Source organism: Aethalodelphis obliquidens, unplaced genomic scaffold (genome assembly GCF_003676395.1).
Source record: "Aethalodelphis obliquidens isolate GAN/ISIS:26980383/991018 unplaced genomic scaffold, ASM367639v1 scaffold38, whole genome shotgun sequence".
Taxonomy (NCBI): Eukaryota; Metazoa; Chordata; class Mammalia; order Artiodactyla; family Delphinidae; genus Aethalodelphis; species Aethalodelphis obliquidens.
Window position 1 is genome coordinate 4,590,982 of NW_020837982.1, and position 22,489 is coordinate 4,613,470.

The following is a 22,489-nucleotide window of genomic DNA, read 5'->3' on the forward strand; positions in this document are numbered from 1 at the left end:
TGCTCTCTTCTGTCCTTTGTCTTGCCAGCTTTCGTCCACATCCTCCCACTGCTTCTCCCAGCAGCCGCATCCCAGCACATGGGGGCACTCTATACCTGACTGCATGGTTCCTAGGTTTCACATGGCTTCTTCCTTGGCTTATGCAGCCACGTGCCCGAGCAAACTTAGAAACTGCGAATCTGACATTTTAGTGTTCCACCAGTTACATATTCCCAGATGGGTTTAGAACAAGGCCAAAGAAAACTGGCCAATGCAAAATCAAGTCCTACTGTAAAAAAATAAGAATTTCAAAATTTAGAAATGGCCCTTGGACATCTCTTAAAGCAACATCATTATGACCATCAATCTACTTTGTTAACATTTTTATAAACCTTCAAGGTACAGTATTTCCCTAGGAATTGTTCTTGTCTTTCTCCTTCAAAAAGAGTCAGAGCTAGTACAAACTAACAAGATCAGTTATGCCTTTGGGAGAAATCTGCTGGGACATCAGGCAGAGGCAAACTTGCCAAGGCTGGGAGAGAAGCCACAGCGGGCCCAGTGTATGCATGGGCTGTGGAGAGAGTGCTCATATGACCAGAACTTTGCAGAAAAGCTATTTCTGTCAGAGCCACTACATCCATTAGTCCAAAGGAGAGCTCAGGCATTCTGATTTTCCCGGTAGAAACGAAATAGAGGCATAGCTTTTGGGGAGAGGAGAAGACAGAAACAGAGGCAACAACTGCCCTGGGGTAGTTAAGAAGAGAGAGAACAGATGAGTGAACGAGGTGGTAAATATAAGTAGACAGCAATCAGGAGATGTCAAGAATCTAGTCAGATCCACTGAAATCGTGAAATGACTTCATTTATGTTAGAGTAAATCTGTCCCCACTTGCTTCCCAATTACTGTATTATACTGACATAAGATACCATTGTTTTTTAAGATGCAACCCAATTTCAAAAGTCAAAATGAGAATAAGTGTGAGTCTTAGAGTTGATGATATATAGTAATTCTTTCCCTGGTCTGAGACGGCTCATAAGAACTCATGCCACTGAGACGAATCTTGGGATTCTGTCTGCTCCCAAATCATTTCCCCAAACCATCCCTCAATTCTTGAATACCACAGCGTCTGCAATGAGGAACAATTCAGAGATGTTATTAATAGCAAGAACTCAGCATGGGAATCAGTTGCTACTCCAACAACTATTAACACACGTCTAGTCTTTGAATTTTCTGAGGCAGAAAGAATTTCCCAAACAAATCCATCCTCTCAGAGAGACACACGTCTCACTCAGGCAACAGATCAGTCCCTGGCACCTCACTGTTGGTGAGATTTGATCTGAACTGCGGAGGTCCACAGGGGACCTTCTCCTTGGTCAGGCAGGACATTTGTTTTGGCTAATCCCTTCTTCCCTCATCCCCTCTCAGAAGTGCTTCCAATGACACCAAAAGCCTGGAAAGATAAATTCCTTGAAAGGCAACTGATTTAGAAAAATATTTAAACCCTAAATTTTCACGCCAGACTGTCTCTCTCACATCGCCTTCCTAAATCTTTAGCAACATCAAAAATACAGTGAACATAGCAGAGTCCCAAATATTTTGTCATTAAAGAGAACTTCACTAGGCATAGAACTATAAAGACAGTTTTTACCTTTGACTGTTCCTCATCTATTGAAGATTCTTCAGATGCATGGGGAGTATTACTCAGAGAGCTGCTTCTCTGGTCATCAGCGGTCGCTTCGGAAGGGGCTACTTCGACCACTGACAGTCGACAGCTCTCGCTCCTTCCTCCACCCAGTTCCTCCATCCTTGAGTGAGAAAAAGATCGGGCCCGGGTTTCTTGGGAAAGCTCTACAAACTTCTCTAGCGCGCTAAAAAAGTCAATGCGATCTGTACTGAAATCTGAGACTTCAGCCTGGCAACTGGGTTGGGGGCTCGGTGAGTCAGGATCAGGGGACATGGGGAGATCTTTCAGGCGGGATGTCAGTTCTTCCATGGGCAGTAAGTGGACGTTCATGTCTGCTTTCAGTGCGTCTGTCTCCAAATCTTCCACTGTTAAGTCTGGGAACTTGTTGGCCATTTCTGGGTCCTGTCCAGGTTGGATTAAGGCTTTGGATGCATGGCAGTTGTCAAGAGGGAATTTTGATTCATTGAGACAACACCCTGATGAGCATCCATTGATGTCATTTAGGTTTAATTCATCTTCAATCTGTCCGGCATGAAATTCCCTAGAAGTAAACTCCAAGCAGATCATTCTTTCTTTGGTACACAGGCCTTTCTGATTTTCATCCTGTGGGACGACATGTTCCACGAAGACGGGAGGTATGGGTGGGTGACTCTCCATGGTCTTGACCTCGGCAATCTGGTCTGCTGAGGTGGTGATCTCCTTCTTGTTGAGTTCTAGTCCTGCTTTGCAGATGGGTTCGTGGTGGTCCGAGAGGTCACTATCTGAATGAGATCGCCAGAGCTTGTTATGCCGCTGTTTGCTGTGGAGGACATACATAGGAAACGCCTTACTCTGGTTTGTGAAAACAATCAATACCCTCCCAGGAAACCACTCCCAGATAAACTTAACCTGCAAGATGCTTTGTTAATGCCCAGTGGAAGTAGGTAATCAACAGCTGAAAAGAGGCTCAATTTCACTAACAGCAAACAACAAAAACAAATGAATATGAGATCTGATTTTTCACTATCAGACTTATAAGAGCTAAGATAGTTGTTAACAGCCAGTGTTGATGATGGTTTGGTCAAACTAGCCCTCTCATAATACACAGTTGATAGGAGTGTGAACTGTAGAATTTTAAAGAATGAAACCTGGCAATAGCTCTCAAAATCTAACCCTTTAAACAGCAACTCTCCCTTTAAAATTTTTACTTGGAGAAATACTACTACGTAAGTGGCACAAAGCTATACATATAAGGATGTTTACTGTAATACTGCAACACCAAAAAAAATTTATTTAAATTATAGTCCATACACTTATATGAGGCTATTAAAAACAGTCAAGGGGACTTCCCTGGTGATCCAGCAGGTAAGACTCCGCTCTCCCAATGCAGGCGGCCCGGGTTCGATCCCTGGTCGGGGAATTAGATCCCACATGCCGCAACTAAGAGTGTCCTCATGCCGCAACTAAAAGATCCCATGTGCCACAACTAAGACCCAGTGCAGACAAAATAAATAAATAAATACTTTTTTTAAAGTTAAAAAAAAAAACAGCCAAATATTTTAGTGGAATGATGTTCAAGGTACACTATTAAGTGAAAAGCATGTTGAACACACTTGGAATAGTCAGTTCCCATATTAGAATAAGTATAGTGAAATATCTACAGAACATCACCAAACTGGTAACAGTGTTTCTTTCAAGGAAGGCAGGGCTTTTACTTTTGGGGAGGACTTTACAATTCTACACCCTGTAGTATGTCTACAACTTTTGAATTAAAAAAATGAGCCTGATTAATATTAATAACTGGGGGGAAAAACATAAAACATTATCCAAGTAATACAAGGAGAAATAATCAATTGGAGCCCATTATAAGTTCTCATAATTGGGATAAAGAGCTGATATAGGATTAATCACTGATGTGGAAGTGTGAGGAGGGTGGTAATCTTTCTTGAATTAGAAAGCAAAGAACAGGGAGTTCCCTGGCGTTCCAGTGGTTAGGGCTTAGTGCTTTCACCGCCATGGCCCCGGGTTCAATCCCTGGTTTGGGAACTAAGATCCTGCAAGACATGCGGCGCAGCCAAAAAAAAAGACAAAGCAAAGATGAGGCTAGTAAATCTGGAGAAAAAGGTTGGTAACAGAACGGAAGAGGATAAGCGTAAAGTACAGGCCCTTTCATGAGGATCTGTGGATAAAAACCATCAAGCTAAAGTGACCCCTGGAAAAGGAGGTGGGCCAAAGAGACTATATGCACACATCCATCCTTTGGTTGATTTTATGAGAGAAGGTCTGATGAGATCTCATTTCAAACCACACTCTAACAAGGAAGCACAGTTTCTCAAAGCTCCAATGAAAAAGAGAAAGGTGGCCCTGTGGCTGGGCAGGGAACAGGTCGCTAAATGTGGCATTTGGGGGTATGGTTTCCATGACTTACAAGCTGATGAAGAGCTACCTCGCCGCAGGGTGGAATGGAAACAGCCCAGAACAACTAACCCTGGGCTCAGGGCCATACCTGCCTTGGCTGCCTGTGAATCTCTGCCGAGTCACACGCCTGCACTAATGTGAACCCCTGTTTGTGCTCAACTCTGCACCTGCTCTCAGCTCCCCCGCCTGCCTGCTGCTTGGGTGGGGCTCTCTCTGACTTAGGCCTGCCCAGCAGAAGCGTGCTTTTCTGGGTAGGGCGCAGGTCAATTTGTTTATGAAGACAAGCTATAATCAAGTAGCTGGGTGTAAGGTGGGGTTTTCCCCCTTTCCAAGCTGCACGAACTCCAGCCACCCCTAGGAGGAGACAACGTATCACACACCCCAAACGAGTGAGTGGCTGTGGGGAGGGGCAAGCTGACTGGTTGGATAGGTGGGCCCAAACTGTACTTTGTGACCCGCGGGTGCCAATGTGCTCCCCTTAAAGCTTCTTCTTTTTCGTCTGACACCCTCCCTGTTCCCTGACCTAAATAGGACTGTGTTCTCCAGTTTCCATCCCTCACCTATCATGAGGATGTTCAAACTTGCACCAAGTCCTCTCAGCCACCCACCAAGGCAGGACAAGTCCTGTGATGCAAATCACTGGGAAGATATCTCAGGGAGTAGCTGTTCTCACCCTAATAGTAAAGAACAGCTTATCTCATCAGACAACAGGCAAACGGGAAATTTTCATGATCCCGAGAACCCTCCAAAGTATGTTTTAAAAAAACTGCCTGTAAATCACTAATAAATTGAGAGGGAACGAGAGACTGATGTTATGCTAATAGGCACCAACAGTGCAAGTCTCAGAGAAAGTAGCTGACGTCATAGCTGCTTTACCCAGCAGGGATTTCCTTCTCTTCTTGGGGAAGATATTCATCAGAAAGTATTGGGTCAGGGCTCTGGAATTAAACTGACACCTCTTGTAAAGGAGAAAGAAAAATCCCAATCCAAAAATAAGTCTGATTCTGCTGCCTTTTTCATTTTTGCAGTAAAACCTGCAGGGAGAGTGGCAGGCGGCTCTCTGACATAGTCATGATACTCATTACCACAGCCTGTGAAGCACTGCTATTCCATGTGGCCCTTCCTGATTCCCCCTTCTCCTCCCAGTGCAGGGGTTAGTAACCAATCACCTGAATTTTGTGCTTATCATTCCCTCCCTTTTCCTTATTGTGTCATCGCATGTTTTGTTCTAACAATATATAGCTTAGTTTGTATGTTTTGAATTTTACATAAATGAAATCATACTGTATGTATTCTTCTACAACTTTTTATGCCTAACATGTTTTAAGACTCATCGATGTGTGTAGCTGTAATTTCACAGAGTGTAGTGAATATGCCACAATTTATTATTCATCCACCCTGCTGATAAGCAGTTTTAGCTATTCCGAACAACACTGCCATGGACATTCTTGTGCCTGGTGCACACTTTGGTTTCACAAAGGTGTTAAATATAGGAGGGGAAAAAAGGTGGGTCACAAGGCGTATGTGCATCATGAGTATTACTTGGTCTCACCAAACTGTCTCCCAATGAAGCCCTTTCTCAAGCCAGTTTATTCTAATGCTCCGTCACTGGTAGGAATAGGTGTAAGACATTAGATCATATCTGTTATTTTAAACTGTTAATGTTTATATTCAGCTGACTCCCGCGACCTATTCCAGGTAGGCAGCAAGTGCCAGAAAGAACTTCAGAGCTGGTTTGTGGCCTGGATGATGCAAACAAGTCTCAGGTTCTTGTCCTCCTTGAGTGGCCTCTGACCTGAATTTGGATTCACATAAACACACTGACACACGTGAGATGACTGGGCCATTCTGGGTAAGAATTTGCCCTTTTACTTAGTAAATGAGCAAGAAGGAAAGCTAAATGACAGGATGCACATGATGTCCCATTCTCTTGCCTCCACTTTCTTTCTTATTGTTGTATGTTTGGTAAAGTACCAACTCTGAGAAAATTACATAGAGGAAAATACTGCTAAAGATGGAGTATCAGTTGCAGTAAAATTAGACTATTTATGGTTACTTCTTAGGGCATTAGGCAGCCTGTAGAGAAGAGGAGAAGGAAGAGAAGAAGCATCAACAATTGAGCATTTTCATGCACTGTGCATGGTCCTAAATACTTGATTATTTCACTGAAAAGCTGTTAAGAAAATCCTTTAAACCTTACTTGTGATTGGCTGTCACCTGACCAGGAATCCATGTCCTCTCATTCTCGGGTTCCCTCCTGCTGGCTGACCATTATGTACCAGCTAACTAGACTTCAATGTCTTCACCAGCAAAGCCAGGGTGAAAGACAGCTCTGTCACCTCTGGCCCTGGTGACAGGGACATTCAAACAATCAAAACTAACATCTATGAGGACATGTGTCACGAACTCTCCATGGCCACCACCCAGTTTTTCTTCCTTGCCCCTTATACACTGGAACCTAATATCTCAGACACATGGTCCACCTCGCAGATGCACGAAATCTGAACTTGTCTAATGGAACATAAATCTGCCAGATACCTAAACGATCCAACTCCAGAATAACAAACAGGGTTGCTGGTAGTTTAATGGAGGGTTTCAACACACACACATGCACACACACACACACACCCCTCCTCCTGCCCTCACTCCCATCCCCCGGCTATAAAAACAGAAAAAATAAAATTAGATATGAACAGTATCAGTTCATGAACAGTATCACTTTATGATACCCTCACTTTCAGGTCTAAAGGAGACTATTAAATATTAGTCTCCCTGAGGCTTAAAGACATACTAAAAGATGCAAAAAGTCTCTTGTATTTCAGAGGGACTGTCACTGTTTGGTCCACCCTCTCACATTCTGATTAAGAGACTGTAACCAATTCATAAATCACTACAGGGGCCTAGAGTCACTTTGTTAAACTTCTCTTCCACCAAGAGGTCAAAGTACCAAGCTAATACCCTCAAACAGAGGGCTGCCACCTCACGTTAAGCACCCAGTGCCACTCTGGACAACGAATGGTGCTTGACAATGCTAGGATCAGAGCTCTATCTCTTTGGGAAAACCACCATGTGCCTTCTGGGAGAAGATATGAAATACAAGATATCTAAGCACCTGGAGAGGAAATGGAATTTCTTTGCAAATACAATGAGTGGGATTTTCCCAAGGCCTTTCCTCTCTTGGTGACCTAAGCTGCAAGGCTTGACAGAGCTTCAGACCGTCACAGGAATCTGGGGCTTCTCCTTCTTTGCTATTCTAAGCAGACAGACCCTGGAGCAGTACTCTAGGGCTGGGCAAGAGTCTGAGAGGCCCAATCTACTCGGCAGTCAGCCTGGCAGGTAGCCTACAAGTGCTGTTTCTTGACAACACATCATAGATTGCAGACCCTAACAGCTATATACCCAAGAGGCATTCCTACTCTCTTTCCTTACTGGCAGAGGCCTGATTTGGTTTGACTGTTCACTGCCCCACAGTTTCAGGGAATGTGGCACTTCCCTAGCACCAGAGAGTGAATGTGAATTTGTTTTAACCAGTCCAGGAAATTCTATTTGCCTACCCAGTGCTTGGTTTTAAGAATATGACCCAGTCCTGGTCAGTGGTCCTGTGGGGGTGGGGTGGGTGGGTGGCAGTCTAGTGGGGAGCTTCTGGGAAAAGTCTTCTCCTCTAATTGAGATGCCCATTCTTTCAGCCAGACGTGGTGGAATTTACACGTAGATGCCTAGACATGTGGCAGATATCTGGCAATCATGAGGCAAATTCAAGGACCAAGCTATTAACTAAGCAAGGGAGAACACAAAGTAGAGCAGGAAGATGAGAGCACCAAAGTCCCTGATTACATCCCCGAGCCCATTACAGTCTTCTTCGGTGCTTCTTGCTACAAAAGAAGGTAAATGGTCCAACTTTTTAACTACCTACAGCTGGGTGCTGGTTCCTGCCGATGCACTCTTCAGCCTTTCTACCCTGCTCTCTGCCCTGGAGGCTGACGTATGAACCACCTCCACTGGTCCCCTTGTCTTCGGACTTCCACAGGGTTTGGCTAATGGGGAGCCCCAGCAGGAGACTGGAGGGAGGAGAGTGAAGGCAGGCCTCTAGTCCTGTAGCTCCTTCCCCGCAGGGCCACTCTGGCTGGCTGGGTCCCCTGACTGAAGGCTACTGCTCCTCTCTGAAGGCGCCTTTTCTCCAGGAGTCTCCGTCCAGGTTCTAGTAACTGCGCCATCCCTCTCTGGGCCCAGGAGCTATTACCAAACAGCCCTGCTGATATAAGTTCCTTGATTCCACTACAGTCCTACACCTTTGTAAACAGTCCCTTTATAAAGTCTTCCCCATATAATCTGCGTGTGCTGCTTCTTGCTGAAATCCCAGTTGATGAAGATATTCTATTACTTGCAGCTGAAAGCAGCCTAAGTGACACCCCCAGCACTAGATTTTAGTTTTTAAAATTCAGGAAACATCACAATACAGAAAATTCCAGGACACTTCCATTCCAGTTTCTAACACAGTTAGTGTGTCTGTTGGTGGCGGAAGGCAGTGGCTAGAGGAACTGAATGGCACATGCGTGTGTGTTCTCTGGGTAGCCTTGCAGGAAGGGCTTCATGAGAACCACTTCTGAATAACCCTTAAGGGTGCATAATATACATTATATACACTTTTATTTACAATAACCCTGTGAGCTAGGTCTCTTGATTTTCATTTTATAGATGGGGTCAGGTGAGGATCAGAACTGTGCAAACTTCTCAAAGTTGCAGCAAGGGGGTGAACCAGGAACGGAAACCACATCTACTGACTCAGATTCTGTGGTTTTCTCACTCCCCAGGGCTTGCCCCTCCCTCCGTGAATCAAGACCAGGAAGGCAGGATGGAACCAAAAGGGAAAGGGAAGAGGCAGGGTGACTTGTGGGTTTATGTTGCCCTTCTTATCCTCATCTAAGATTTTTCTGAAATACCTTTAACATCTAAGAAAAACTACATACGCTAAAAAAAAAACAAAAAAAAAACACCACCCCAACCCAACAGCTTGCCTGGGATTCCAGAAAAAATACTGAAATTGGCAGGACACACAGTATCCTTCCTCTCAACGGGTCACGTGAGGACACTGCCTAATATCCGTCATGTGTGCGTCTGGGAATATACAATATTTGTGTCTCATCCAACCCTCAGATGCTTCTTTCTTGTGCCAAAAAGAACTTCTCTGTCCTACCTTCTGATGTAATCTAAAAATGTCATCAAAATCTGGCCCCAAAGACCTACAAATTCTTTTTAAGTGGAGGAGACTTCAGTATCCTCCCAGCCTCCTAAGAGAATGGCTCAGATGAAATCATGCCAAGTACTGAGTAAATGGGAGGGGTTTTTTAGTGGAAACCGTAATGCTATGCTGTGGCCACATTTTCACAATACTTCGGCGGTGGGAGGGTGGTCACTCTGCCTGGTTAGGCTGGAAGGCTATTTACCATTTTGTTCAGGGGAAACACAGCCCAGATTCAAGAGTCGAGACCAAGTCATGAGACTCACTGGAGTCAAACTCTGGCATCAGCCCCGACTGCTTCTAGGCAGCAGTGCCTTCACCCTAACAAAACCACCTAGAATGTGCCTACATGGAAAAACAAAGCAAAATATGGTACTCCACAGCATGTGGCATCTCAGGAAGTTGATCCTTGAATTCAGTTTACTAAGAGAGTAAACTGAATCTTTTTCCTGAGATCAGCTGAAGGTGGCTTTCACCACCAAAGGGTAATAAAAATAATGTAGTGAAATTACTCATTTTATAACCAATTACCAAATTATTGTTGAAACAGCCAGTTCTTATTGATACAGGAAGATGTTCAAGACCTAGTACTGGGTAGACAGAGAAAGACAAATACTCTATGGTGGTATCTCTTATACATGGAATCTAAAAATGCCAAACTCGGAGAAACAGAGTAGAGTGGTGGTTACCAGGGCATGGGTGGGGTTGTTGAGGGAAATGGGGAGATGTTGGTCAAAGGGTACAAATTTCCAGTTATGAGATTATAAAGTTCTGGGGATTTAATGTACAGCATGGCAATTATAGCTAATAATACTGAATCATATACTTGAATGTTGCTAAGAGAGATCTTAGATAGTCTTACCACAAAAAAGAAACGGCAGTTATGTCAGGGGTTGGAGGTGTTAGCTAATGCTACAGTGTTAATCAGTTTGCAATATGTAAATGTATGACATCAATACACTGGACACCTTAAACTTATGCAATGTTGTACATCAACTGTATCTCAATAAAGCTAGGGGGAAAAAAGGAACAGTGGCAGTTAAGTGCAGTGTAAGTGTTCAATAAATGCTGCCACAGTTTAAAAAAAAAAAAAAAGACCTAATACTGGGTGAAGAAGTAAGGCTGAAGAACAGGTTTTGTGGGGAAAAAAAAAAATCCATCAATATATGTGATAAGAGGTAAGATAATGTCCACTGCTCTCTGTGGTTATTGAGTTTCTAAATGATTTCTCCCTTTGTAATTTTCTGCATTTCTGCAAAACATATATATATAAAATCAGATTAAAAGATCTTAAAAAAGAAAACAAGTGAGCTATTTCTGGGAAGCCCCTTCATACCTCAAATGGGTTATATATATCCCAATTCTACAGATTTGTCACATGACCAGAATTACTGTTGAAGGTTCAGTGAAACCAAGCACTGAAAAAAAAAAAAAAAAAAAAATGCCCAAAGCAGCAGCAGGTACTTGTTTTAAGAGAATGGGCCAGGGACTTCCCTGGCAGTCCAGTGGTTAAGACTCTGCACCTCCACTGCAGGGGGTGCAGGTTTGATCCCTGGTTGGGTAACTAAGATCCCACATGCCATGCGGCCCCCCCCAAAAAAAGGGCCAAAAATTTTCTAAGAATTTCAGCTAGCACTACCCTGGAAGCAATCAGTATCCATTTTGATAAGGCAGCTGCATCTGGCCTTAGAAGCTGTTGAGAAGTATTTATTAAAATCTGCACCTAGGGCTTCCCTGGTGGCGCAGTGTTTGAGAGTCCGCCTGCCGATGCAGGGGACACGGGTTCGTGCCCCGGTCCGGGAAGATCCCACATGCTGCGCAGCGGCTGGGCCCGTGAGCCATGGCCACTGAGCCTGCGCGTCCGGAGCCTGTGCTCCGCGACGGGAGAGGCCACAACAGTGAGAGGCCCGCGTACCGCAAAAAAAGAAAAAAAACCTGCACCTAATTGAGATCTGAGATAAGGGAACAGTATTTCCACCCTTTAGTTTAATGTCTTTAGTTTAGATTAAATGCCTAATCTTCCATGCTGATCTTAAATACTGGTACTTAATTTTTAAAAACTAGATGGATCGAGGTTTCAATTTTCAAATCCTATCACACACTTAAATTAGGTGAGAAGTAGCTGCAGAAGACATTTCACTGTGCCCTGGGGAGCATAAAGGAGGGAAAATCTGAGAAAGTCAATTAAGGACTCACCTTGCCAGCAAGATCCCCTGGTACTCTTCCAGCTGTCTCATGAAGCTGGGGTTGGGCTTGGTCACTGTTCGTCTTTCCTTCACGTAGTCATAGGCTCGGTCCAGATTCCAGCCATACTCCTTCATCGCATAGGCAATCACAGTGGAGGCTGAGCGACTCACCCCCATTTTGCAGTGCACAAGGCATTTAGATCCATGTTTCCTAGTTTGGGGGATTGAGGTAAGGAGGAAAACACAATAGTGAGTACACTTTAAGAGCTAGGTTCTAAATGTGTCCACGTCTCCTGTCTGGCCTTTCCATTGTCTTGCTTTGTAATCCACCCCACCTTAGTGCACTTGTGTGCACCTCTAATCAAATGTGTGGGGCAATTCTGGTGCACTCAAACGATATTCAGTGTTAATATTAAGCCTCTCTAGTTCATTCAGCAAACATTTATCAGGCATTTACCATGTTTAAGACAATGTGCAAGGTCTGGGATGCAAAAATAAGTAACAGTTTTTCCCTAAAGGGTAGGACTCATTGGGAGAAGTAGACAATTAAAATTCAAAAAGGTAATTGCAATGACAGTTGGTCACAGAGCACAGAAGGAAAATTTTCTATTTAGAGACTGGAGCCCATTTTGTGTGTGGCTGGAGGCCAGTCCTCTCAGCCCCAGGGGCACGTTGACGGCTGGCATGCTATTGAATTACAGGTGTGGCAGTGATTCATCTAATTTACCCAAATGTTGTGAGTTGCTTCCAGTTCCAGTTCCAGTAAGAGTTCTGTCCCGGGAGGAAAGTACAAACCAAATGAAACTAACTCTCCTCTTTACTCAGGTGTAGCCCTGGATATTACTTTTCACAACACTTTTCACAACCCGTGTTCTGTCTAGGGACTGGCTATATAACCCGTGGAGCTGGATGGGACCATGTGATGTACCACATGGCTTTCTCAGCAAGGAGGGTGGAATGAATAATTAGCTGTTTTTGTGTTTTTTTATGGGGTGGAAGAAAGAGAAAACAAAGTCACCATAAAGTGACACTAACAAATGAAACTCCTCAGTCTTATGCCAGAGCTCATTACCTTGTATCTGAGCATTACTCAGCTCTGCTAATTCTGCTAATAACACAGTGTCTGGCCCAGAGTAAGCCTTCAAATATTTGCTAAATGTATGAACAAACTTATGGATCTCCTGATTACACCTGTCAGTTGTAAGTAGGAACAACATTTTAAAATCTGGAAAAAAGAACATTTACTCTTATCACTAGTGTACGTGGGCTGGAATCCTTCCCAAGTGGTTATTCCAATAAATTAAAAAATGCACACGTCAGCCTAACAGGGGAAATCTATTCATCCACTCACTCACTCTACTACAGGAGACAAGCTTCCTTCCAGAAGCTTATAATCCTTCTGCGGGAGACAGACACACATGAATGAGTTAAGCACCAATGCAAGGAGGCATAAGGTTAAGTGCCAAAATGAGAGGGCCAGCCAGATAAGCTATGGGAATGGAGAGAAAGGTCTGGAATAAGTGAAACAGTCTCAAAGGAAAGGTACAATCTTAGTGTCCTATGGCTGGTGCGCATATGCGTCTCTGTAAGCTTAGGTGATTCCAAACGACTAGGACATGTTTGTTTTGCTTATGGCACCACAGAGTTTTCACTTAGACTCCAGCTGGGAAGCCGGGTCACAGTGACGCAGATGGAAGTTCAGACATGTGCTCTATATTTTCCCATCAAGCTCTGACTTTAGTACATCGAATTTCAGGTCTATGCTTGCAGGCACAGAAGGTGCTCAAACTTGGACAATCTTAAGAAAAATACAATTATGAAATCCACTCCTATGAAAACATTTCTTCATTTTGAACTGGGCTTTTTCAATGGATGGCTTCTAACTCAGGTAATGAAGGATCTGCAGTTAGTTCTCACCTAGCCCAATTTCACCTTTCAGGTTCATTGCCCACCCCACCCCCTCACTTCAAGGGCTAGATTGTCCAAATTAAGCCCAGCATCACATTAGGAATGCTAAACTAGAGTGGCCCTGAAAGTGTGGAGTCCTAACCACTGGACCGCCAGGGCCCTGATTAGGGTGAAACACATGAGGTGCCCAGGGTGCCACTTAACGGGAGGCACTCACTCTGAGACGCTGACCTATACTTGCAGGACATGGAGAGTGCATGCCTCTCAGTAAATGTAATGTGGGCGCCTCACGTTATCTCCCTCTAACCCCAGCCCTGCTGAAATCAAGTCTTTCTCTTCACTAGGACTGGGGCCTTGCCTTGATCTCTAGCCTCTTTGGCTGTAACCCTGACAACTTGCCTAGTCTTTTCCAGTCCCCTTTCCTTAAGGAACTAGACTATTCCCATATACTTGATGGACTGAAATGAGACATGATCTTAGGTTCAAGTCCTGTCTCAACCACTAGTTAATATCTCTGAAACTCATCTCTGCAGTCTGTCCTCTTCTGTACAGAAGGAAGACAGCATATGCCTCTCTGGGTTTTGGAACGTACAGGAGAGAATATGTGTAAAATACATGGCACATAGGAAGCATGCCATGAGTGGCAGAAGCTTCAACAGTATAAAACAGTCTCTCAGGTACTGGTTAGAGACTGAGAAAATGGGCTCAGAGCTGGAGTATGGGGATTCAGGACAACTAAGAGGAAGCATTTCCTGACCATGTAGGTCCTTAAGTGAAGTGTGGTATCATTCTTGAAGGAGGACTTTAAAAACAAAAGTGGGAATTCCCTGGCGGTCCAGTGGTTAGGACTCCACGCTTTCACTGCTGAGGGCCTGGGTCTTCTGAGTGTCACCCCACCTGCAGAGGGAATGTGGCCAACATGCTTACTGATGGTTTTTTCTACTGAAGGGACAAATAGGACTGGCACAAAAATCCCCAGGGACTTAAAAAATCAGTGTTGATATATTAATACTAATACTAAACACTAAATTAATACTATGGAATTGTTTCACTAAAAGGACCAATTAATTTAAGGAAGATAACAACAGAAGGGCCAGAGGAAAAATTTCACTATTTAGAGTAGCATAAAAGTAAAGTAAAAGAATGGGGAAAAATTTCCAAAGTGTACTGTTTCTCTCCTTGTCTTCAGAGAGCAGGATCAAGTGTTCCACCTGTCTGGAATAATTTCTATTCTGTAACTTTCAAGTGTCCCTATTGGTAACTTAAAATTCTTCCTTCTCTCATTCAGAATTTCTCCTCTATTTCAGAATTTCTTCCTTCTCTCATTTCTATTTCTTTCACTGCAGCTTGAGTTTATTTTCTCTAATTTTGTGCTCAACGGAAATAGCCAACATGAGATCATCTTCCAGGGGCTTCATCTACTTAAAGCAAAAGTACTAAGTCACTAGTCATCTTTTTCCTAGTATTGAGAGCTCAGTCTCCTTTTTTCTCTACTTCCTTTCCTCTGAGTATCATCAGTAAGTTATCTACAGCTTTCAGACCCCAACCATGTGTGGTGCACAAGGAAGAGGGGTCAGAACATGTGTGTGGGACCATTACTCACTTTGCTTTAGAGATGAATTTGTAAGTGTCATTCCAGTAAGCCAGGAGATCCGTTGCCTCTTCATCATATACCCGAATGTTGTGATACTCAAAGACTCCTGGGAAGAAGTTATCTATCTCTCGAGTGACATTCAAGATATATCGCACCCTGTGAGGAAACCAAGGGAGATTATGAGCCCTACTACTCAGGCGAAATCCAATTCCCAGCACTGGAATTTTTCTTATTTAAAACTTGCTTACTTCTGGGCTTCCCTGGTGGTGCAGTGGTTAAGAACCTGCCTGCCAATGCAGGGGACACGGGTTTGAGCCCTGGTCTGAGCCCGCATGCCGCGGAGCAACTAAGCCCATGCGCCACAACTACTGAGCCTGCGCTCTAGAGCCCACAAGCCACAACTACTGAGCCCGAGTGCTGCAACTACTGAAGCCCGCGTGCCTAGAGCCCGTGCTCCACAACAAGAGAAGCCACCGCAATGAGAAGCCCACGCACCGCAACCAAGAGTAGCCCCCGCTCACCACAACTAGAGAAAGCCCGTGCACAGCAACGAAGACCCAATGCAGCCAAAAATGAAAATAAATAAATAAAAAACAAACTTGTTTATTCCTGAGGCTGAAATTAAATACTAAAATATTGAAGAAAGCTAAAAAAAAAAAACCCTAAGAGGCTATCCTTATTTAATACAGAAATTGTATAACAGGGTCCTGCACATACCTGGGTATCAGGGAGTTACTGAGAGAAAAGCTGTCTACCAAGTTCAACATCTATATTCCATTTTCAGTTTGTGTTTAGTTATACAATCTCATCTTTCAGAGTCTTCTGAAAATATGCCTTGCATTTTACTCCAAAGAATCAACTTGAGGCCCATGATCTGACAATTTCTCTGCAGTCACTAAAATTACCAGCAACAAAATTTTTTGGAAGTCATCTGTATTAAATCAGACTATTAATATGTACCTTAAGAAAAAAAAATAGAAGGAAACATTCCCTCCTATCTTTCTAAATGCCAGGTTGTCAGTTTTTGCTCTATTACTCTCCTTAAACTACATGAAGGCAAGTGAGGCCAGGCTGGTAGGGTCAGAGGAAAGTTGGACTTAAAGCTCTCTTAACTCTCTAGGCTGCATTCCTGGCTGCTATGGCAGCAGATGTGTCTGAGAGTTCTCCCAGGCTTGCAGAAAATGGTTTCTGTATCAAAAATTTCTTTTGCTATCTCTCTTACTGTGCAATCTCAATAAATGCTTCGGTTTAATCTGCCAAAGGATTACCTTTTCTCAGTGCTGTATGGACTTAGACACCACTGTTGTCAACTCCAACAGCACAGCACAGACTCACTCATTTCCCTCTGCAGAAGCTGCTTCCTGGCTTCCCCGGTGGCGCAGTGGTTGAGGGTCTGCCTGCCGATGCAGGGGACGCGGGTTCGTGCCCCGGTCCGGGAGGATCCCGCGTGCCGCGGAGCGGCTGGGCCCATGGGCTGTGGCCGCTGGGCCTGCACGTCCGGAGCCTGTGCTCCGCGACGGGAGAGGCCACAGCGGTGGAAGGCCCGCGTGCCGAAAAAAAAAAAAAAAAAAAAAAAGAAGCTGCTTCCTTCTTAGAACCACACGTGGGGTTCTACAAACCCAATCACTGAAGTCAGAGAAATGACTACAAAAAGGGAGAGCCAAGCTAACCAATTCTGTGGTTAAGGTCAAGCAACCAAAATTTTTCTGGGACATGGTTTGAATCTGTTTTAACTTAGCATCAAAGTTCATTACTAGAAAGGATTTTTTCTTTTTAATTTAAAAAGCAAGCTGGGCTTCCCTGTCGGTCCAGTGGTTAAGACGCGGCGCTTCCACTGCAGGGGGTGAAGGGTTCGATTCCCTGGTCAGGGAACTAGGATCCCACATGCCGTGTGGTGCGGCCAAAAAAAAAAAAAAAAAAAAAATTAAGAAAAAGCAAGCAACATGCACCTGTAGAAAACACTCCAGCAGTTCCCCAAAAGGTTACCACCATATGACCCCGTAAGTCGTCTCCTAGGCATAAACTGAAGAGAAATGACAACATATGTCTACCCAAAGATTCATACATGAATGGTCGTAAGAGTATTCATAATAGCCAAAAAGTGGAAACAACCCAAAGGCCCATCAAATGATGAATGGGCAAATAAAATGTGGTGAGTATATATATCTCCATATAATGGAATACTATTTGGCAATAAAAAAGGAATGAAGTACTAATACATGGTACAACATTGATAAACCTTGAAAATACAATGTTAAGTGAAATAAACCATGCTTAAAGGACTACATATTGTATAATTTCATACAAATGAGATGTCCAGAATAGGCAAATCTATAGAGACAGAAAGTAGGCTAGTAGTTTCTAGGAGCTGAAGGGAGGAAGGGAAATGGGGGTGACTGCTAAAGGGTACAGGCTTTCCTTTTGGGTTGGAAAAAAATGTTCTGAACTGATTGTTGCACAACTCTGTGAATATACTAAAAACCACTGAAGTACACTTTTAAAAGGGTGAACGATATATGTGAATTATATCTCAAAACTGTCAGAAAAAAAAGGCAAGCACACTTCCTCTTATCTCATTTAAAATAAAAATGAACAACCTTCCCATCCCCAATCCCATACTTCAGTAATGGATTATAGCAGGACAGGGTTTCCCAATCTTTTTCATTACAGCAGTCTAGTCAGCCACTACCAATTGGAAATGGCACTCCTCGAAACTTCTTTGTCATTCTTACACTTCATTGTAAGCTATTCCTTACAATGCTTTGTAAGGAATAGCATTTTACTTGGAGTTCTAAAGTAAGTGGATTGGGAGAAAATGGCCTTATTGTCAAAATTACACTTGAAAAATCCCTTATATCATCCACAGGGGGCAATATACATGTTTTGTGTACAGATCTCTGAACTATAATTCTTGATCCATTGAAGTTTTTTTTAAAAAATAAATTTATTTAATTTTTATTTATTTATTTTTGGCTGTATTGGGTCTTCGTTGCTGCGCACGGGCTTTCTCTAGTTGCGGCGAGCGGGGGATACTCTTCGTTGCGGTGCAAGGGCTTCTCATTGCAGTGGCTTCTCGTTGTGGAGCATGGGCTCTAGGCGCACGGGTTTCAGTAGTTGTGGCATGCAGGCTCAGCAGTTGTGGCTTGTGGGCTCTAGAGCGCAGGCTCAGTAGTTGTGGTGCACGGGCTTAGTTTAGTTGCTCCACGGCAGGTGGGACCTTCCCGGACCAGGGCTCGAACCCATGTCCCCTGCATTGGCAGGTGGATTCTTAACCACTGTGCCACCTGGGAAATCCTTCTTCATCCGTTAAAGTTTAAGCACCAGTGAATTTAAGAAACAAGATCTAAGTAGATGTCTGAGCATCTAACCATACTTGTCTTTTTTCTGTGTTCTATAATTTAGCATTGTAAGTAGTAAATGAGATAAATAGGTCTCATCTCCAGCTGGGGATATAAGTCAAAAGTCAAAGTGAATATATGCATGAAGCGATTCTAATGCATTTGGCAGGCCGTGCTCTATCAAATCTCAGATTTCATATTAAACACTGTATCAGGTGCTAGTTTCCTGCAGGTCACATTCTGTCAATTTTTCTACCATTCCTTCACATTTACCGGGCACCCTTTTGATATAAGGCTCTGAGCTAGGTATGTTTCACACAAAACTAAGATATGGTCTCTGCTTTCAAGAACTTCTGATTCAATCCTTATCAACTTAAATTTTCCAAGTTCTATTTAATTTCATACCATAATATTAAGTAACCAGATTTCCATCCCCCCCGCCCTAAGAACTCTTTGTATAATCACTTAGCTTCCTTTCTTCTGAGGGAAAAGTAGGAAGTATGCATCTAATCACGTTAAAGACAACCAGAAGGCTGACTTGTAGCTGAGAAAACAGGCAGCCAGCAACCAGTCAGGGAGTCCTCACTGTCTCTTGAGTCTCAGTAGGTCTTATCTCTGTCCAAAATGAAGAGTTAGAATGGCCAATTTCCAGACATGATTTTCTCTTCTTATTGGAATGATCTGACCTCCTAAGGCTGAGTTCAATGAAAGATTTAGGCATTAGCTAAGAAGTGAAAAGGGAAGAATGGCAGCTTTTTGCTTGCTGAATGTTCACTGTGGTCTCAGTTGCTTCAATCAAACTCATAACCATGCCGCTTAGGAACACATTTCCTACTACAAGGTCAGTCTTCTTTCCAATTTTACACTGTCTCTTTTATATTTATAACCTACTTAGTCTTCATGCACCTTACTATAAAAGGATAGGAACTGAGTCTTATTTTTCTTTGGATCCCTAGCATCTAGCACCGTGCTTGGCCTACAGAAGTTGCTCAGTAAATGTTTAATACAGACCTGTGAACCCAGCATATGCAGTTCTGTATACTCCTACATAAAAATAGGAACCAAAGTCTAGAGAGACAGTAAAAAGATCAGTGGTTGCCAGGGGGTGGGGGTGGGGAATAAATGGACAGAGCACAGAGGATTTTTAGGGCACTGAAAATACTCTGTATGATGCCATCGTGATGGACACATGGTCATTATACATTTGTCCAAAGCCATAGAACGTACAGCATTAAGAGTGAACTGTAACGTGAACTATGGACTTCAGATGATTACCAGGTGTCAATGTAGGTTCATCAGTTGTAAAAAATGTACCTCTCTGGTGGGGATGTTGAGAACGGGGGAGACTATGCATGTGTGGGGCAGGGAGTATATGGGAACTCTGTACCCTCCCCTCAATTTTGCTGTGAACCTTAAACTGCTCTTAAAAAAAAAAAAAAAGGGAGTCAATAACTAGATTTGGTTTTAAACAGCATGAAAGGCTTGCACATTTGTTTTTGAAAGCCTTTCCGCTGAAACAGTTGATCTTTCTTCGGAGGTGGGGGGATGAAACAGTAGGAGAATAGCCATTTTAATTTTTATTAAATTATACCCAGTAAGAATCAACTGGAAACAACTCTTAAGCTTAAAGTTACTCACTGACACCTCTCTGACGGGAAAATGTAAAGATAAAACAGTGATTTCTGCGACATGGGGGTGTCAGCAATTGCTCTGTGTGCTTACCCTCGGTTCTGTAAATCCTCTAAGTTAGAGGCATTCCATTCCGAGCCCTGTGGAACCAAAAAGACAAGGTTAGAGAGTATTAGCCAATGAACCGAATACAATACTTGAAAAGGAGTCCTGTAAGGGAAGAAACCGTTTCTAAAAAGAAGGCCAATGACATCTACCAAGTTTCCTCTCTCAGTGCCAGGTACTTTATATGCTATCATATTCAGTTTCCACAAATGATAGAGTAAGAAAGTTACCTTCATTTTTTAGAGATATGAAAACCAACCCTTATAGAATTCAGATAATATCTGCTCAAGATCACATTGCTGGAAAGGTTTCTTTGACCATTCTCCAATCTAAGTTAAATGTAGTCTGTCACTCTTGTTTATAGTAGTCTATTTTAGCAATAGCATGCATCACTATTTTTACTTGTATATTTATTTACGTGCTTATTTACTACCTTTCTCCTCCACTATAATACAAGCTTCTTGAGGGCAGCAACCAGGTCTCTTGTTCTCTAAGGAAACTCCTGCACAGTGCCTGGCACCTCACAGGTACTCTTAAATGAACAAAGTGGCATTATTATGAATTAAAACTGGATTTCATTTTAAAACCCCCACTTTTTCTAGTGCATTATGTTGCATCTAAGAAATTGGGATGGTACGGTGTGTGTGTATGTCTGTGGGGGAGAGAGTGAAATAGTCAAACAAATGAGAGAAACATGATGTGCAAAATTTAAAGGAAAATGTCTCTATAGATTATCTGCAAGATACATCAATTGTTAATATTTTGCCATATTTGCTTTCTTGCTGTCCTTCCCTTTCTTTCAATATACATCATACTTGTTTTTACCCGAACCATTTAAGTAACTTCAGCATCATGACACTTCAATACTTGATCATGTGTCATTTAAGAACAAGAATATTCTCCTATATAATTCCATTTTTGCAACCAAGAAAGATAACATGAATACAATAATAATCTAACATATCATCTATATTTGAATTTTAAAAATTGCCCTCAAAATGTCCTTTATATTCATTCAATCAAGAATCATACTGTGCATTTAGTTGCCATGTCTTTAATCTAGAACAGTTCACCCCTGTGCCTTTAGTTATTTTGTCTTTCATGATACTGACATTTTTGTAGACTACAGGTCTGTAAGACGGGAGAGCTCCCCACAACCTGGATTTATCTGATTGTTTCCTGATGACTAGATTCAGGTCAAACATTCCTGGCAAGAATATGACAAAGGAGGGCTTCCCTGGCGGCGCAGTGGTTAAGAATCCTCCTGCCAATGCAGGGGACACGGGTTCAAGCCCTGGTCTGGGAAGATCCCACGTGCCGCGGAGCAACTAAGCCCGCGTGCCACAACTACTGAGCCTGCGCTCTAGAGCCTGTGTGCCACGACTGCTGAAGCCCATGTGCCCTAGAGCCCATGCTCCGTAACAAGAGAAGCCACTGCAATGAGAAGCCCGCGCACCACAACGAAGAGTAGCCCCCGCTCACTGCAACTAGAAAAAGCCCGCGCACAGCAACGAAGACCCAACACAGCCAAAAATAAATAAAATAAATAAGTTTATATAAAAAAAGAATATTACAAGGGAGATATTGTGTACTTCGTACTGCATCAAATCATGAGGCACATAATGTCAGTCTGTCCCATTATTTGTCAGGCTGAGTTTGAATTCTTGGTAGATACCTTTGTGTCTCTCACATCCCTCTATTGTAAAGGTTCCTTTGAAATTAATTAGTAGTCTATAGTAATCTTTGAAGCCGTGTGAAAGGCAAAGTAATCTTTTTGCCCTATGATTTCAGCATCAATTGCCGATCTTGCCCAAATGAATTATTCTACTGGAGGTTACAAAATGGTAATTTTCTAATTCCATCGTTCCTTCTGCAAGTTAGCTGACATTCTTCTGTAAAAGAGTCTCACCTAATCAATCATCACACCCTTTATTGAAGTGTCATTATGGACTCTTGAATTCTTTTTGTATTTAGAAAGTTATAATCCATTACCATCTTTTTTTTTGGACATGCAGATTGTCCGGAATTTGGCCAGTGGGAATCTCTTCAAACAGGTTCCTTTTGATATGATTCCATTAGTCTTTGAGCGCATCCATGCTTTGTGGTACAAAAAGTTGTTCCAGATTCACTTTGTGAGTAGAATCAGCCAGTTCCCCAAGAAGCCCTGGTTTCTTTTAGTGAAGAATGATATTTTGTAACCAAGATCTGGGCAGTAATTAGGTATGCTCCTAACTACTGGGTGTCATTGTTTCTAAAACTTTTCAGTGGTCAGATCTAGGAAATATTTCTAAAAAAATACTGAGTTTATATTTTTACCTTCAACTGAAATTAATTCAACACCACAAGGTTCTTTCTTGCCTCTCCCACACTGTTTATATATCTCCTTACTCCACGGTGAGAACTTTGGTTCCCAACAACTCATTTACTCT

General features: G+C 42.9%; 1 protein-coding gene across 5 annotated transcripts in view; it reads right to left on the minus strand.

Annotated features, from left to right (window-relative positions):
* Positions 1-22,489, minus strand: part of SSH2 (slingshot protein phosphatase 2) — a 247,840-nt gene that overhangs the window by 9,705 nt on the left and 215,646 nt on the right. For all 5 annotated transcript variants that reach the window (XM_027130501.1, XM_027130496.1, XM_027130499.1 and 2 more), the window contains 4 exons: positions 20,049-20,095; positions 14,998-15,144; positions 11,497-11,697; positions 1,629-2,463 (listed from right to left, as the gene is read on the minus strand). In XM_027130501.1, coding sequence (XP_026986302.1) covers positions 1,629-2,463; positions 11,497-11,697; positions 14,998-15,144; positions 20,049-20,095 — 1,230 coding nt within the window. The remainder of the gene's footprint in view (positions 1-1,628; positions 2,464-11,496; positions 11,698-14,997; positions 15,145-20,048; positions 20,096-22,489) is intronic.